This window comes from Venturia canescens, chromosome 11 (assembly GCF_019457755.1).
Source record: "Venturia canescens isolate UGA chromosome 11, ASM1945775v1, whole genome shotgun sequence".
Classification (NCBI taxonomy): Eukaryota; Metazoa; Arthropoda; class Insecta; order Hymenoptera; family Ichneumonidae; genus Venturia; species Venturia canescens.
In genome coordinates, this window is record NC_057431.1 from 5,700,285 (window position 1) to 5,717,955 (window position 17,671).

Sequence of the window (17,671 nt, forward strand, 5' to 3'; positions counted from 1 at the left end):
AGGTATATTGCGATTGTTGTCTCAACATTGTTTTTGGTTGCGCAAAAGTACGAAAATTAAAGTTTTACGGATCTCGTCGTTGAATTATCTCATTTTCGAATTTCTTGTTGGTTATATTTCGGGAAAAATTTGACGCGGCTGTCAAACGATCGGAGAGAAAAGTCGCTCTGACTCGAAAAATTCCATTTCAATGTGTTCGATACTTTGAAAAACCAAATTTTCATCGAGGAACCTCGAATTTTTTTTTTAACTCGATTTTTCGGCAGGCGATTCCTATATTTTGGAATGGCAAACTGACATTTCTTGTCACAGGCCAAAGAGTTGGTGAGTTCGAATGAATAATTTTGCTGAAAATTGGATGAAAATACTGGAAAATCGATGCAGCCAATTACAAAACTCTTTTTTTAATGCTTTCATCGGAGAGAAGCAATTTTCAAATTGAAAATTTCGCGAGAAATGCGAGCGTTGCAGGTCTCGGGAGTTTTTACTCGATCGAATCGACTCTCGAGTTCCTTCCAGAGCCATCCCGTCGGCATTTGTCGGCGGTGTTCGCGCAGCAGATTTTCCTCGTTAGCCCCTCGCGGTAACTGGCGTCCCACGGCGTCGGTAAGTCCGCAACGGCGGCTTATCGGCCGTCGGTAATCCAGAAATTCGTAAACAACTTGAAATACTTGAATAAACAATTTTCCGACGTTTAACTAAGTTTCCTGACAAACCGACGTCGAGGACGGGACAAATGAGTGCGAAACGATCAACCCTAATATTATCGTTTAATCAAAAAATCTGTACGGAATTGAATAACTAATAAAACTAATAAAAAAAAGTCGTTATTTGACGCTGAAACGCCGACGGAGCTTCGGCCACGCATAAATATTATATGATACAAAAACATAAACGCTTAAATATTATTAAATATTATAATACAAATAATGAAATAAATTCACGGAGGTTCGAAAAGCTCGAAAAAGTCTTTGGGGCTTTCACATTGATCGAGGGTCGCTTTCAGCTCATCGATTAAAAGTCGTACACAAATGCCGTCATGAGCATATTACAGTCGGTTTACCCGGACGCATTTCCATCGTCCCCGAGATGAGCCGGTAAGCCGATCGCCCGATTTATAATCTCGCACTTTCTCAACTCTTGTTCGTCTCAACTCATCACTTTGTCTATCCACGGAACGAACTTTTGAATGTTCGTATAAACACCGGGCAAGTGCTCCCGACCGCAGCCGATTCCCCAGGACACCAAACCGATGAGGACGTGCCTCCCCTCGACCGCCATCGTCAACGGGCCTCCCGAATCTCCCTGGAATGAAATCGCCCGATTAGCGGCATTTCCCCCCGCCCAAGCGCGTGCCCCCGGGTCGGGTATCTCCCAAAAGATCTCACCTGGCAAGAATCTCGACCCCCTTCTTTGTATCCAGCGCATAAAAAGACGTCGTGAATGGTTTCCCGGCGACCAGCAGCCCTGAACCATCGCTGGCATCGCTCGTTCGGTATTACCTGCGATAAAATCCTTCATTTACAAGAAAACGAGGCTTCGGGTGGCCTGGATCTCGGGGAAAACGCTTCCCTTCGGCGTTCTCCTCATTTTTGGAATATCGCGCCGAGTAAACTCGCCGGAACACCGGAAACGCGAGATTTTATAGATTTCTTTTGCTCAAGGTCGAAACGGGAGTTCGGTACAACGGGAGATAGAAACATTTTTCTCACTCTCACCGCTTCACGATGCCGAGAACGAGGCCGATATAGAAACGCCTCCGAACAAAAATTGCTGCGCACTTTACCGCGGTTTCGCTACGGCGAGCGAATTTTCGGCAGCGAATAAATCTGACAAAATAATCATCAACACCGGTCGTCTTGGGACAAACAATCCAAAAATTCTGGACGACGAAACGCCGAGGATTTTAATTTAAAAAATTAGCCGATCTTTATCGGATTTTGAAAAAACGTGCTCAAAGCTTGTTTCCGCAAGTGCTCCAAGTGCAAAACAGCGATCGGTCGATCACAGCAAAATTAAAGGCGCCACCATTCTTTGTTGTCGTTCAAACGCCGCGAACCGACGTCCCTCTTTCGGCCTAACGAAGGCCCTTAATTAATAGGCGAAGCGGGTCGTGAATAATAATAGAAAATCACCTCGACGTCGACCTCTTGAAGTACCGACGGTGCGGTGCTCTGACCGTGACGAGTTCTCCCCCAGCCGGCAACCGTGGCCGTACGACCCGATAGTTTGAGGTTTCTCGCTGGTAGGCAGACCGGGACAATGTGCTGCTTGAAGGCCACGACCCTCGAGAGTTTAACGAGTGCGACATCGTTGCGGAAATCGGTTGGCGAGTACTGCGGGTGGACTTCTTTCCTCTCGATGTTGTATTCCTCGTGCAAATACTTTTCGGCAGCGTCCCGAACGTCCCACTCGCCGAGGCGGACCTTAAGGTTGTTGTTGGGTGTCCTGGAAGCAAGGATTTCGTCGTTGAGTAGAAACTTCCCCGGGGAAAGCTTCCTGGAAATAACTTGTCAAAAATAACTTTATTCGAAAATAACTTGTACACGAATAACTTCGGCGACAATAACTTTTGCAATAATATCTTTCGTACTAACAACTTGAATATATAATAACTTTTATGAATTATTAGAATACCATAAGATATTCTGAACTATTATAATGCTATGGCTGTTCACACTTGTGTGCGCGCGCGTGTGTGTGTAATGTGTCAATGCTTTGTATACGACAGATATAATCGTTGTTTGAGAAAATTTATTCAGTATGGCAGTGATCATTATGCGGTGAACTTGGATTATAAAAATGACGCTGGAAAGACTATTGCTGGGGATATTGTAGTTCGAAAAGAAAATGCTTCAGTTCTGTGGCCGAAAAATAAAAGTTATTGTTGCGGAAGTTATTTATGTAGAAGTTATTTTTGAATAAAGTTATTTTTTTTTTTAAGTTATTTTGACCAAGTTATTTTGAACAAGTTATTTAGACATGGAGCCCTAAAATACTGACGTGGCGACGCAGTGGGCGGCGGTGACGACCCATCGGTTGTTCAGCAAGGCGCCCCCGCAGGAGAGTTTCTTCGACAGGAATCCCGACTTGATAATCGCCGCCTCAAAAGGAAAAAAGAAATCGTGAAAATCGTCACGGAGAGGTTGGAGAAGCCGGAGAACGCGAATTTGGGGAACCGGAAACGCCGACTCTCACCTGCCACGGATGGCTGCCGAATCCGGAGCTGTGCCCACCCACGATGCGGTTGCTTCGCGTGTACAGTTCGCCGCAGCCTGAAAACCGACGGAATCGATTACTCCCCCCTTCCCGGCTTCCCATTCGCTTATTTCGCCTTCATAAAGCCCCCGCCGATAAATCGGTATTGAGATAAAAAGAGACAGGCACTCGAGACTATTTAGCGTGTCGTTTTGTGCATGTGCCTGAAAACAAAGTCCGAGGACGAGCCGAGAAAATCGAAGGAAAAACGAGGCACGCCTTCCGCCGATTTAGTCGGAAGAGACTCGAGTCGCCGAGCCGAAACGCCGAAGCAGCTGATAAGTTTACAGAGAGTGCGTCGTTGCTTAGTGCTTTGTGCCATGATTGAAGAAAGCTGGCTTTTATGTGTGTCCTTGCATTACCCCGGTACGAGGAGTGGTAAGAGTGAGATTCCTGGGGCCTCAGGAACGGCCCCGAGCTCTCGTAATCGTCCTGCTGCTGGCCGTAATCGCCGATCGGTTGATACGGACCGATTTCCGGTCGATCCGGTTTCGCGTACGGACGCTCGTAGATCAAATCGTTCGGACGGTTCTCGTGCTCCCAACTCCCCCCGAAATTCTGCTCGTACGGCACGCTCGTCGGCTTAACAGCGTTCATGCTCGTGTAAAAATGCCCCGGCGAATTGCCCAGCGACGGCCGCGTCGACATCGACTCGTGATGGAAGTGCTCCTGCGGCTTCGGCCGCGTCAAACCAGGCCCCGAACTGTAGATATTCACCTCCTCGTCAACGTACGGACGCTGGTTCGCCAGGTTTAACGAGAACGCTAAAATTCCATCTCCCACTCATTTAACACACCAGCGCTCACAGCCCCTTAACGATTTACTGATCAACCAACTTTTACTACCGATCCTACTGGCTTTCCAACAAAACGCCAACTACGACAACAATTTTTCGTCTAAAGGTACCAAAAACACTTTAATTAGTGAAAAATCAATAAACTCTGGGGACGAATCTTTTGGTACTCGGACTCTGGACTTGCCATGGTATTTTTAGTGATTTGACAGTTTTTGAATAACGCCTGCTGACACTCACTTTCACTATTTCGTTGGAAAAAGTGTCCCCCATCCCTGCTGTGTGGGCACCTCACGGTGAAAAATTCGATTTTTTATGTTAAAGAATGCGAGTTTTAAGGGCAGACTTTGTCGATTAGTTCCGAACCGCCTTAAGGTTGTTGTGGGAATTATTACCAACTGTCGTTAAATTATCGCCGCGATGCCATTTTTCGAGGGAAAAATCCGCATCGGTTTAAAAGAATATGCATTTTTGACAAAGTCATGGTTACAGGAATTATTTCTATTAGTTTACGACCGTATTTTCGATAATTTGTTAGAGACCGATTATCTGTTTCTTATTTACGGCTTGGGTTAATATTCAAAATACTTACTTTTGCTAAGAAGCCTGCCAAATTTTTATTTTAGGGAGGGGTCAAGTATTATTAAAAATGTTCTTTTTAAATCTAAACAAATACGAAGGAGCAGATATGAAAATCAAAATACGAAATAAAAATTTTTTTTAGCCTCCCCAATATTAAAATTAATCGTAATATAATTTTTTATCGATACTACACGCTGTCCAAAATTTTGGGACCATTTTCCATTGATGACAGTGGCGAAGAAACTGAAATTTCATTCGGATTTTTACAAATTTTTTTTTTGCTTCTTGTACTCCTTAAAATGAAACCCCGTGTCATTTTTTGTTGATAATAATACTGAAAAACAATTTTAGGACCATTTCTAGCAAAATTAAGTATTGCAAATATTTACCACGACTCGGTGCCGTCTACGCTGTTGCCACGATTCCGAAGCCTCGCATATTTCGTACTCAATTTTTGGATAAATTCGCTATTAAAATAATTAATAACTCTGAATCGCTGCTGCAAATCATTATTTTCAAGGCACCAAAAGTTAGTCCCAAATTCCATTAAACCGTGGCTGTTTTTTCGGCAGATATATTTAATAATATACTGAAAAATGTTCGGAATATTGCGATAAAAAAAATGTTACGAGCACGCGCCAAAAGTCCAACTTTGGGATTTTTTTTCTAAATAACTGTTCTGCCGATCGTTTTGAAATTTGACAGTTTCATTAGTGAAGGGATCATGAACGTTTACAAAAAATTTCGCTTAATTTATTTAAAAATTCGTACCTCCTCGTTGCTTCGAGGTCGTTTTACTGGCGCTTGCAATAATTGCGATTACATTTTGCAACGTGCTTCACCAAAGAAATACGGTGGTTCACGCTGAGATGAACTTTGATTCCTTTTCGAGGGAAAAATGGTGTGGAAATCGCCGCGGTTGCGCTGCAAGCGATTTGCTCGCGTATGGACAGAGCCCACAAAGGGGCCCAGTAATTCTGTTTCTTTATTCGTTTGTTTATTTCTGTTTACCCATGGAGGAGGCTCTGCGAGATTTTTCGCTGGGCTTAATAGCCCTCATTACACTCGGTTTAGTGCGTGGGAACAAGCGCATCTTGCCAAACGCTCAATCATCATTTTCCTCAAGATGAAATTTTTCGTTTCCTTTCGCATTTTTTTTTTTTCACGCCTTCTTATCACGGGAGCTGACATTAAAGTATTGCGCGATGGCATCGAGGTGCAGAGTGATTATTAACGATCGGTATACTTACTCGCATTTTGTAGCAAACCGACACTCGGTCTAGGAACTTTGTCAGGAATATCGTCGTCGTCGACGCAACAGCTCCAAATTAATCCACCCGAGCACAGATCGACGGGGCGACCGCCACCGAGGACGCAACTTATGCTCAAACCGCACTCGAACTTAGCACCTTTGTACTTGCAGGTTTGGGGGATCACTGAAAAACAAAAGATCGTTTATGAGATTCACGAAGACTCTTGGGCCTCCGGATCAACAGCGGAGTTCCGTAAAACCGTTTTCGCTAATTTCACTACTTTTGAGGGGAGCGAGAAATCTTTTGAATTTCCGATTCAAGTTATTTTGGGCGCGCGACCCCGAGGACCTCGGCCCCTTGCAAGGACGTACTTCTACCGAGCATATCCATGATTCCACTGTTAACAGCGTTGCTCGAGTAGCCTCGATAGTCGTCGGCGCCCCCAGGCTTCCCGGGGCTCGTGTAGTTGCGCTTTTTCCGGAGTGTCTCGACGAGGAGCAGGCCTTGCTCGTGGCTCGTTAGCTTCCTCCTGCGTCCGCCCCTCCGGCCTGGTTGGACAGCGTCGCCGTTGAACTCTTGGGACCGGATGTTGCGAGTGTCGGCCAAGTTTCTGAGGAAAGTAGCGAGGTTTTCGGGGCTGCTGGGTTCCGCGGTGTCGTCCTCTTTGTTCCAGGAGTCGAGGCTCTCGTCGAGCTCGAATTCGTCGACGAAGCGTCGGGAGTTGGAGTGCTCGGGGGCGTGCCGTCTGACGTGGGGGTTGTTGCGGCTCGCCGAGGAGGTTGCAGCAGCCGCGGGTTCCTCGAAGTCGTTCTCGAGGGCGAGTCGGTAGGCCCGGGGCTCCTGGTCGTCCCTCGGCTCGTGGGGGGCGCGCCGGACGTCCGGGAACCTCGTCGGCAGAGCCTCGTTCCGTTGATACTGAAAATGTCGCCTGGCTGCGGTGGAGCTCGGGCCGATCGCGAGGAAGAGGATGAGGAGCCTCGTGCAACGGAGTCTCCGGGCTGCTCCGAGCGCCCTTCCACCAGGTCTCGATGCCTTCACCATTTTAAATGCTCAAACCGCGTGCAGCGACTTCGGGGACGCTTCTGCTCTTCGCCGAGCCTCCTCGCATCGTCCGGTCCCCAGTCCCTTCGGCCCTGGTCACTTCCGGTGATCGCGATTCCACGGAACCTGGGTCCGGACCCCCCCGGACATGTTCGAGCCCCCCGAGACCGACCCGACCTCAAGCAAAGGCCCCCGACGCTTGCAGAGCCGCGGTTGCAACTTTTCTCACTAAATTCGGAACGTCCAGCCTCGAAAGAACTGCGAAGCTTCTCGAACCGTTGGACGCGCGGGCACTCGAGCCTCTTTGCTCCAGCGGATGCTCCCGTTCCCCGACAATTGTCACCGCGGCTCCGTGTACTCTGCACTGCGCCGTCGAGCCTCTCCGCGTCGTTCCCTCGGCCCCTCCTCAGCGCAGGCAAGAGGGAGAACACCAGCCGAGCATCGCGCCGAGCTCGCTTCTTCTCCGCTTTCACCGTGAACGCGAGAGCCTCGCCGCCAACGGTTTGGCTTTCCCGCACGAGAGCTAGCGTGTCAGCCGCGAGCCCCTGCCCCCCGGACAACAACGAGCGACTCTCGACCGTTCGTCCCCCGTTCCCCGGCCCGCTTTTCTCCGTTAAACTTCTCCGGGCCCCCTTCTGACCGCGCTCCTTTCTTATTATGTATGCACCCCGTGCACGACTACTCTTTTCCCTTTCCTCGACCCCCGACCCGCTGCTTTCTTTTGCTCTGCGATCTCCCACCTCCCGACGCAGCCTTCGATCAATCGGAGCCCCTCCCAGCTCCTTCCGGGCGAGCCGAACGCTCCGAATGACAATCAACGCTCCTGGCGAACCTCAAACTCCCGAGGCGCCCTCCATCGAGGGGATCCGTCCGCGATCCTCCGGAGAGGGACTCCCTGCAGGGGCTTCTGGGACTTCCGGAGACCGGTGGCCTCCACCGTTTTCGCGGTGACACGCTGGAGCCTCAATTCGAAGCTACGCTTCCCGCGAATCCCGAGAAACCTGGAGAACGGCCTGGACCGGGTACCCGGAAAGCCAAACGCACCGGGCCCAGCCGAGGCTTTTGAACTTTGACGTCGAATCGACCTGGAGCTGGCCGAGTCTCCGGTCCCCGATCTCCGGAGCGTCGCTTCGCACATTCTTCCAACGAATGTCGCCGGGTTTTTCGCCGGGAAAACCTCTTCGTCAAAACCTCCGGAAGGCTCCACATTTTCCGGTCCCCCGGAAGTGCCGCCGGGCCCAAATCTCCGTACCGGAAGTTCCCCGCGCCTCAGGCTCCTCCCGCGATGAGACTTGGCCCCCTAAAAACCGTTCCTGGCTCATCGACACTCGCCCCTCCCTCTTTTCGTTTCTTCCCAACGAAACCGAACTTCCGGATTCTCCGCACGGACAATCGGGGCCCGTTAGTCGCCGATAATCGAGCCCGGCGTCGCCTCCGAACGCCTCATAATGCACGGGGAGGCACACTCGACCCAAGAATCGGCCTTTCTCTTTCGTGCGAAAGCAACGAGTAGCTTGGCTTCAATTTGAGCCTCCGACTGACACACGCACGAAAAGAAAACGGACGCGGCAGATGGCGCTCTCTCGCTTCCGCGAGCGGCTACAAACCGCTCGACGAAAATCCTTGCACAAACTCGTACACGACAATTTTTAGTGATATCTTGATACGCTCTACCTTCCTTGAGCGCACGGTGACGAGCACGCCGGGACAGGCGTCCGCGCCGGGAGGGGGGACTTGTGACTCGAATGCCGAGTCGCTTGGAACCGCGCCTCTGTACCGTCGCACCAATTTTCTCATTTTTACACAATTATTTCGATGCTTTTCTCGCAAGAAAACTCAGCTTGCTCTACCCCCACAACGTGGGTCGAAAATATCACATTTTGGAGACCACGTCGAAGTGTGAAGCCTCACAAACCGTTTGCTCTCCGCTCACGTTCTTAAGGAGTTTCAGTACAGAAGTCAAAATATTAAGAAATTGATCAAATTTGGTGATAATGTTCTTCAACATCAAGTGCGAAAACTCAAATTTTTTCAAAATTTTCTTCTACTTAGTTATCGAGTAATTACGCATTAAAGCAGATTTATCATGCCCGGAATGTATACCTATATATATGGAAACGCTATGCTTATACACGTAAACTTTAGTGATCAATTACTCGATAACTGTGTAGAAGAAAAATCTTAAAAAATTTGTGTCGTCAAACTTGGCACTAAAGAATATGTTCACCAAATTTTATAAAATTCTGAACTTTTTGAATTTTTTAATTTTTTTAGCATGGATTAGCATGGCAACATTGTATCGCCTGTACCGAAACTCCTTAAGGGGCCAAATTAATTCACAAAAATCAATGATTTTCTCCTTTTCGCTGATATCAACGAAACTGAAATGGATACGGCAGAAGTTCGGATGGCAAATTTATTCGTTTTTTCGTGCTCTGCAGTAATGTGTTAGAAATTTTACAAATTTTTTTTATTCTCCTTTTACTTTCATTGAAAAACCTGTTTTTCGTACATTTTTGTATACTTTTTTATATTAAATCTTACTTTTCGCATTCGAAATTCAATCGTATCAATCCACATTGCTTTTCTTCCGGATCGAGTGCTCATTAAGGAGGGTGGATCGCGACGATACAACGTTGCCATGCCAAACCATGTTGAAAATATAAATAATTTCAAAATTATAAGAATTTCGTAAAATTTGGTAAATGTATTCTTTCAAAATATATAAGACGATACACATTTTTTTAGAGTTTCCTACCACGTATGACTCCCGAGTAATTGAACACTAAAGTTCACGTGTATAAGCATAGAGCTCTTCGATTTAACTTTATTTAATTTCAAAAGTTCTTCGTTTAACTTGGATTTAACGCTCGATTGTGCGGCAACCACGGGGTAAAAAAATTTGAAAAAAATTGTATTTCTGTACTCGATGCCAAAGAATGTTATCACCAAATTTCATCAAATTCCGATTATTCTGATTCCGTGATCCAGCCTCCTTAAGGAGATTTAATTTTTTGAAGCCCAAAAAATTTATAGATTGCTACTGATAACATGTTTTCACCAAACTGTGAAGTAGGCTTCTTAAGGTAGTTCGTGCACGAAAGGATTTTATTAAGAAAGTCTTGAAATTTACACAGACTTTGAATGGCTAGTCGACTCGCGCGCGTATCAAATTTTAAAGGCTTCCTCTCATTGGTTATTTATACAAACGTCCTTAAATATGAAGAAAAATACACGGGGTTGTAGGGACTGTGCTTAAAAAATCACGATACACAATAACGATGAAGTGCCCCACGAAGGTCTGGCAAAAAATTCGAGACGATTGACTTGCCAGTAATAAAGATGTACTGCCTTAAAGACCGAACGAAATTGGTGATGAGCAATCGTGACCTCACTCATTTCAGCATTTCGTTTTCTCTTGGCTCGGCCCATTCCTGTCACAGTCTTCTGCCTTTCATCAACACTTTTTTCGTGATCCATTTCCATTTGTGTTTTCCCTTTGCCCTCTCCGACGCGATTTTTCCCATAAAAAACTACAGTATTTTAGCCAGGGACGGATGAAATTTCGGGTTCGGTCAGTGGTGGATTCCAGTTTGATCAATCACTTGTCATTTCATTCGCCAAAAGATAAGTTTGGAAAAATTTATTTACAATTTCGAATTAATAACTCTCGCATTAATTTAGAGTGATAATATCCTTTATTGGGAGGTGAAAATCGACCGAATTTAGACACCCAAAAAATACGATCCTACGGGCACGATCTACCTTAAAATATCCTGTGACGTTTGCTTTTGGAGATTATTTTGAACCACGATGTCACGTTTGTGGTGAATTAGCTGTCATAACATGTTCGTGATACTAAAGACTTCGCGTCTCAAACATTTCTCCGAGGAGTATCATCATTGAAATTAACACACTCCATATTATTAAGGTGAAATAACTGACAAGTGCATAGGAGGCTTTCCCATTCTGCTTGTCACGAGTGCTAAGCACCTTAATAACTACAATACGCATGAATTGAAGACTTCTGGTTAATGAAATATAAATATATGTATATTGAATAAAGTTTCGAGTTTTATATTTGCGCATGTTAACATTTTCTGCTTGACAAATGTTCTCATCTCATTGTATTTTCAGGTTAAATCAAATTCGACGATAAGACAAAGGAAGATGTACAAAAATCCCGTTTTTTTAAGTAAATATAAAATCAATAAAAAAAGCTGCACAACTTTCAATAACACATTATTACAGAGCACTAAAAAATGAATAAATTTGCCATTCAAACTTTCGCCTTATCGATTTTAGTTTCGTACAAGTCAAAAACGAGAAAACTATCGATTTTCACGAGTTCCTTTACCCCCTTAAATATGCGAGCGGCCAGCTCATTTTTTGTCAGGCTTTACACTTTGGCGTGAACCACAAAAAGTAATTTTTCCGACCCAAGTTGTGGGGCTACAGTAGCACGGCCTCCCTCGTCAGTGGATTTTTCCCTCCTTAATAACTTACATCCAAGTTCGTCGAAGAATCTCGACTCCTCGGCTCCAGCTTCGACCTGGCCGTTGTTCAGCTCGTTCGTCGATTCCTCGTCCCCTGAAAACCGTTAAAAAATCATTTTTCCATCGAATCACTCCCTCCCTAGGTTTCTCAGGCCTCGTACTACCTTCTGCCAAATATCTGTCGTTCCGCCGACTCCTCGAGGACTTGAGAGACTCCCCGCTCATCCGGGGTACGCTCAACAGCAACGAAATCACCAGGAGCCTTAAAATCGAGCCGAATCTTTGGCTCACACTCATATTTCGGCAGAATTTATCCACGTTCGCATTCTCCTTCAATTGACATCTTCAGAGGCCCCCTCGCCCCCCCCCCTGCGGCTTCTTGATCTTTCTAACTCCCCTCGCCAGCAGCCAATTTTTTTCTCATCGTTTTTTTACTATTTTTCTCATAGTATTTATCATCACACATATAAAGACTCGAACCGTCGACGCCGCTCTTTGGTACACTCCCCGACAAAAGTGGGACACGAAACCAGGCCACTGAAACAAGTGGAACGTCTTTTAGTACACGTCGAAGCATCCTATCCGAGAGAAGCAAGGATCGTGCTGTACGATCGCTCGCTACTCGCGACGCTCCTCCTCTCTCCTATTTCAAACTCCCTCACGAGCAGCACACCGGCCTTTTATCGACGCTTCTCGCACTCGAATCTCTATCGGGGGCTCAACAACCGAATTTTCTACTTTCGCTCTTCAACCTCCAATCCCCCCGCACCAGTTTCGAAATCTCAGTCTCCGAAACTCCAGCTCCGAATATTCATTTCAATCAGCTCTTTTCTCCTCATTATATTTCATGGAAATTAAATTATTTATTCAAATAGAAATTATTAAAATTTATAATGGAAAAAAAAAAATTGTGCCTCATTTTTTAAATTGTTTTGAAGGCAACGATCAAATTGGAAACAGCTCGTGTCTTTCGAACATAATGCCATCAAAATAGAAAGTTTTTCGGCTTTGAGAGTGTCGATCAAAATAATTAAAATGAAAGAAAAATCAGAAAAATTTATACTTTCATCGAAGGAATTATTTCTTGGAGTTTTCATACTTCATTTCTGTTCTCTCAACCGAATAATGTTCGAGTTTGTAGACTTCTATATAAAAAAATTGAAAGAAATGAGCGAAAAAGCTTTTCCCTGCAGTTTTTGAGCTTAATGCGTTCCTCGTGATTGAAAAAGGCAATTCAAATTTTCTGCACTTTTAATGATCAAAGAAACGATTCAAATTTATTCTCGCTATTATTACATACAATTGTGGGAAATTTATTTTTTGAGATTGATCAACTTTTAATATTATCACAGCGATTCAAATACTTTCGAAGATAAATCTTCAAGCAAAACGTGACAACAGCCATTTTCTATTTATGTGCGAATGCATATCTGTACTTTATGCCAGCTGGCTCACGGTGCTGTCAAACCTTCCACCGTTTGTGTCGTTATTACTCGTTAACCTCAAATAAGTAGTATTTTTCTTTTTCCATTCCCAAGTGATTTTCACCGGTAACAAAAGCTTTCTCAAGACATCATTGATGTATAAAAACATTATTTTTTCTTATTCACGTTTTTGGTTCTTTAAATTTGGGAGGATCTTATTCATTAAATCCCAATCTTCGCACAGAGAGTGTGCCTGCCATAAGAGCCTGTGTATAACCCTCAAAAAAATGTGATTTTCGTTAATTGTTTTCTCGACAGCTAGACGCTGGATCCTACAATAATAATTCCGGGAATCGATGCACGCTGTATATTTCTGGAATATTTCCAAATTTCGATTCTCAAAGTTGGAATTTTCGTTTTCCATTAGATTCGCGTGAACTTTCTTAAAATATTTGTCGAGTCGCGAGTGGAACGGTTTGGAAAGAGTTGGTGCTTCGTACTTTGCAGTATAAAATTCGTGTTTATAATTCCCTTCGAAAATGGTAGTGTGGCGCTATAGTCGAGTGGATACTCGAGTGCGCCTCGAGACTTTTCGTCGTCGTCAGTGAAAGTTTTTCCTGGCCGTGTGACTTTCGACTTTAGAGCGGAGGGTCTGCTCCGGCGCGTTTTGCCTGCGTTTCTTCAAAGCGAATATATTACGATATTATTATCTCGAGTGCTGGTAACCCGGCTCCTCTTTCACCAGTTTGAAAAAGCGAGTTTACCAAGTAGTTGCATCTTATAAAAACGAAACGCGGGGCGGCGGCGTACATTGTCTGAGATAGAGAAACTGGCGCTGCTGGTAACAAAGAAAGTAAACCGCGCGTTGTTTCAGATGATTCGTGCGTTTGTGGCTATTTATCGCTCTCCGCAGCGCCGCAGTCGGGATTTCGGATCGTTACAAGGGCATGCGCACTTTCACCGGAGCGTGCCTCGGACCTTGCTTTGCTCATCCGAATCGGGGATACGCACTGAGAAACAAGCGAATCTCCCTTCAGCGATCGCTCAGCCCCCCTTAACTAACGGCTTCGAGGTGAGATCGACTCGAAAACACCTTTGCTCGGGTTCCCCGTTGCATTTGACCCTGAGACGCAATCGTCCGATCTGCTCCCTTTTCTATTCTCATATACGCGACGGTGTAAAGTAGTTCGGCCGTTCTACGACTAGTCAAGTTTGCAACTATTTTATGCAGATTTATCTCAAGTCTAAATTATTAATAAAATTTACTTATTTATTAATAATTAATTAATTAATAATAATTAAAGTAAATAATAATTTACTTTAATTATTAATAAATTATTATAAAATTATTAATAAGACTTACATTGAGAATATTTTAATCATAATAATGTAATAAAATCCTTGAAAAATATCGTAAAAGATCGAATTTATACTTCAACTTGACTAGTTAAGGATATATTATCGATCATATGACTTCCGAGTCATAAAAGAGCCCAGAATTATTAAACTCGTGGCTGTTCTGATTTATGGTTAACGGTGTTGAATATTCGTGTTATCAATTTTAAGGAGGGTGGATAGCGACGATACAATGTTGCCATGCTAAACCATGCTAAATACATTAAAAATTTCAAAATGATAAGAATTTAATAAAATTTGGTGCACATATTCTTTAGTGCCAAATTTGACGATACAAATTTTTTAAGATTTTTCTTCTGTACAGTTATCGAGTAATTGATCACTAAAGTTCACGCATAGCGTTTCCATATATATGGGTATACATTCCGAGCATAAGAGATCTGTTTTAAGGTATAACTGGATGAATAGCTCGACCAAAAATTATATCTGATTGGAATTTCCGTACTTCGTGATGCAATAAAAAACTGAAAACATTCAGCAACATTTGAAAAGCTATGAACAACAATTATCAATAATAATTGTTGCCCAAAAGTTGATAACAAATTGTTTAAACAATTAATTATTCAATAATTTTGCGGTGACCTATTGTTTTTTTTTACGAATCAAATGTGTGTATTTTTCCAAACGCTCGTGAATTTTTTCAGGATTTTCGTCGATTTTTCAAATTTCTCGAAATAATTTTGAAAAAAATTTTTAAAAATTTGAATTTTCGATATGTTTTAGAAGACATATTTACCATCACTTTTGAAAAGTCTCAAGGTTACTGAATAAAAAATGTACAAATAGAGCCACTTAAAAAATTTAAAAAAGGGAATTTCAAAAATCCACGAACATTCTGAAAAAAATCATGAGCATTCAGAAAAATGGGCACATTCGATTCGTAAAAAAAAACAAGGGTTTACTGTAAAATTTTTTAAAAATTATTTGTTTAAACAATTTATTAATAACTTTTGGGCAATATTATTATTGATAGTCGTAGTTCATAACTTTCCAAATGTTGCTGAATTTCTTCAGATTTTCATTGCATCACGAAGTACGGAAATTCCGATGAGGTATACCTTAATGCGTAATTACTCGATAACTAAGCAGAAGAAAATTTTGAAAAAAATTGTCTTTTCGCACTTGATGATGAAGAACATTATCACCAAATTTGATCAATTTCTAATTATTTAGACTCCTTACGGCCCAACCTCCTTAAGGAGCATAATTATCAACGACTCCGTAGTATTCTCCATATTAAATTACATATCGTCAAAGACTCCTTAGTTTTCTCATATAAGAATAGTAAACAAAAGACACTTGGCAACGTTGTCATTGTCCATATCCAGTATTGTTATTTCAAGTTAAGCTAGCTTATGAGCGCTGGCGACATTATCCGTTGTTTGTATGGCGTTGCCACATTTTTTAATACTACTTTGTCGTTCTCGCAATTTTAAACCGGGAATGAAAACTTTTTTGGAAGATTATTTTGTTAAAAACCTGGTGAGATACGATTTTTCTATTTTTTTTCAAATTCTTAATGACAAGACGTGAAGACGGTGAAAACCGTCTTCACGGCACTTCCGCTCGATCTTTTTCCACAATCGACGCGTTCCTCAAAATTCTCGACTTCGCAACTTAATTACAAAATAACTGGATGGTCAATCCAGCCCAAAATTTGCTTATCGTCCCGTTAAATATTCGTCTACACGACAGAAAAATTTCAATTCACGTTCTTGCATTCGACCTCGTGGTCAACCATCCTTAATGATTGACTCGGTACCGCGGTGACACTTGAAATACGCATAAACTACAGGCAACATTTTTATTGCGCGGAAGAAAGTTTGTATCGGTGTAACGCCATCGAGAAAAAGGAATGGTCCATTCGTTAGAAAAAGCGAAGCTACTCGACGAACGAAAGCACGTGAGTCAGTTTCGAAATAAAATTTGATGAAATTCCCGCGATTCCCGAATTCGCCCGAAGTTCAATCAGCTGTTACCAGCAGTCCAGCATGCGATGACTGACGTCCGCATCCGCGGCGCGTTAAAAACTCAAGTTTTTTCACCTTTTCTTTCTCAAAGTCTCGCAAGCTAATGTTTTTTTAAGGAAACGGAATCTGTGATAAATTTTCTTACAAACTTTTCCGAAGCTCGAACACCCTACAATTTTTTAACGATTAATATTTTATTGTGAGTTGTTCCACAGGGTGCCGTGTTAAAAACTCAAAATGGCGAATGAAATAATTGGAAATTGAGGCCCGTAGGAGGTATCGGAGGACCTTAAACTATAATTTGCCGCAAAAAAGTGGAGCTTCACCGCACTCGATCGAACGGCCGAACCACCTTAAGGGGCTTGAGCACTTTCTCCCGGGGCCGTTGGCGTGCATGCGCCGAGTCGGGATCGGAGTTCTCGAAATCCGGATGAATATCTCAATCGTTTAACTTGGCACGCTAATCCTCATTAAAATGGCACTTTTTCTCGGACCCGGAATACCCCGGAGGCGGGAATGTGGGTCACCTTGGTACCCGATATCTCGGAGGCGCAAGGAGCGTCGACAGAAAAAATTGTGTTGACACGCGGAAGAGTCACTTCGATCGCGAGCGTCGTATCGAGTTTCCTACCGGGATCAGGGTCAGAACCTTGGATCGCGACGATCCACTGTAACGCCGAGATTTAAAGGTGTTTCATTTTTTTACAGATTCGGAAAAGCGTTTTCTCAGTAGAAGAAAGAAAAACTCACCGAGACACCTGGAGGACGATTTCCGGCTCCCTTCCCAGGAGAAGCTTCGGAAGTTCCGCGCGCGATTAGCCGCTCGGGTGAAGTTCGCTCCTATATGACTTGGTCCGGCGAGCTCGACAGCCTGCACTGGCTCCAGCCCCGCGAGGACGGTTCCTCTAAAACTCGCGGATGCTGCTCCGTCAATACGCGCTCTCTCGCTCGCCCGCCTCGCGAGAACACCGCTCTGACTACTGATGAGGAACGGCGGATACCTCCGCACCACGGAGTTCGCCGCTTCCTCGCATCCTCACGCACACACCGCACGACAATCTCCTTCCTTTTATCCTCGATCCCTCTCGGCCTCATCGCCGATATCCGTCTCACTCTCACTCCAAAACTCAACGACGATCGCTCGACGATCCCCACGTTTCCGCGTCACCCACCGCATGTGCGGATACGCATACGTTTACACAAGACGTATCGCGATATCTCGCCTCTCCTTTCTCGTCATTGCTTCCCGTACCCTCACCTCGAAAGACAAACTTTCGGTCCATCACTCTTCAATTTCGTGTCCTTCCGTCTGATCGCACCAGCGAAAATCTCATTCCAAACGTCTAGCGTCGAGTGTTCTTTTTTTACGTGTTTTTCACCAAAAAATATTCGGATTTTATTTGATTTTTTTTTATTTTTTTTTATTTTTTGAATTGGT

At 44.0% G+C, this 17,671-nt stretch overlaps 1 protein-coding gene across 3 annotated transcripts; it reads right to left on the reverse strand.

Moving 5' to 3' along the window:
* Positions 1-753: 753 nt before the first annotated feature.
* On the reverse strand, positions 754-17,308 carry LOC122417854 (serine protease filzig-like). Of its 3 annotated transcripts, XM_043431698.1 has the most exons (10): positions 16,984-17,308; positions 11,588-11,960; positions 11,434-11,517; positions 5,884-6,069; positions 3,621-4,022; positions 3,199-3,275; positions 3,004-3,104; positions 2,136-2,448; positions 1,389-1,502; positions 754-1,305 (listed from the first exon to the last, which is right to left on the reverse strand). In XM_043431698.1, the coding sequence occupies exons 2-10, from the start codon at positions 11,718-11,720 to the stop codon at positions 1,150-1,152; spliced, it is 1,566 nt and encodes a 521-aa protein (XP_043287633.1). In that variant the 5' UTR covers positions 11,721-11,960; positions 16,984-17,308; the 3' UTR covers positions 754-1,149. The 3 variants fall into 3 exon arrangements, with proteins under 3 accessions (XP_043287633.1, XP_043287631.1, XP_043287632.1); XM_043431696.1 differs by lacking the exons at positions 11,434-11,517; positions 11,588-11,960; positions 16,984-17,308 and adding an exon at positions 6,258-7,415; XM_043431697.1 differs by lacking the exons at positions 3,621-4,022; positions 11,434-11,517; positions 11,588-11,960; positions 16,984-17,308 and adding an exon at positions 6,258-7,415.
* Between the last annotated feature and the right edge of the window lie 363 nt (positions 17,309-17,671).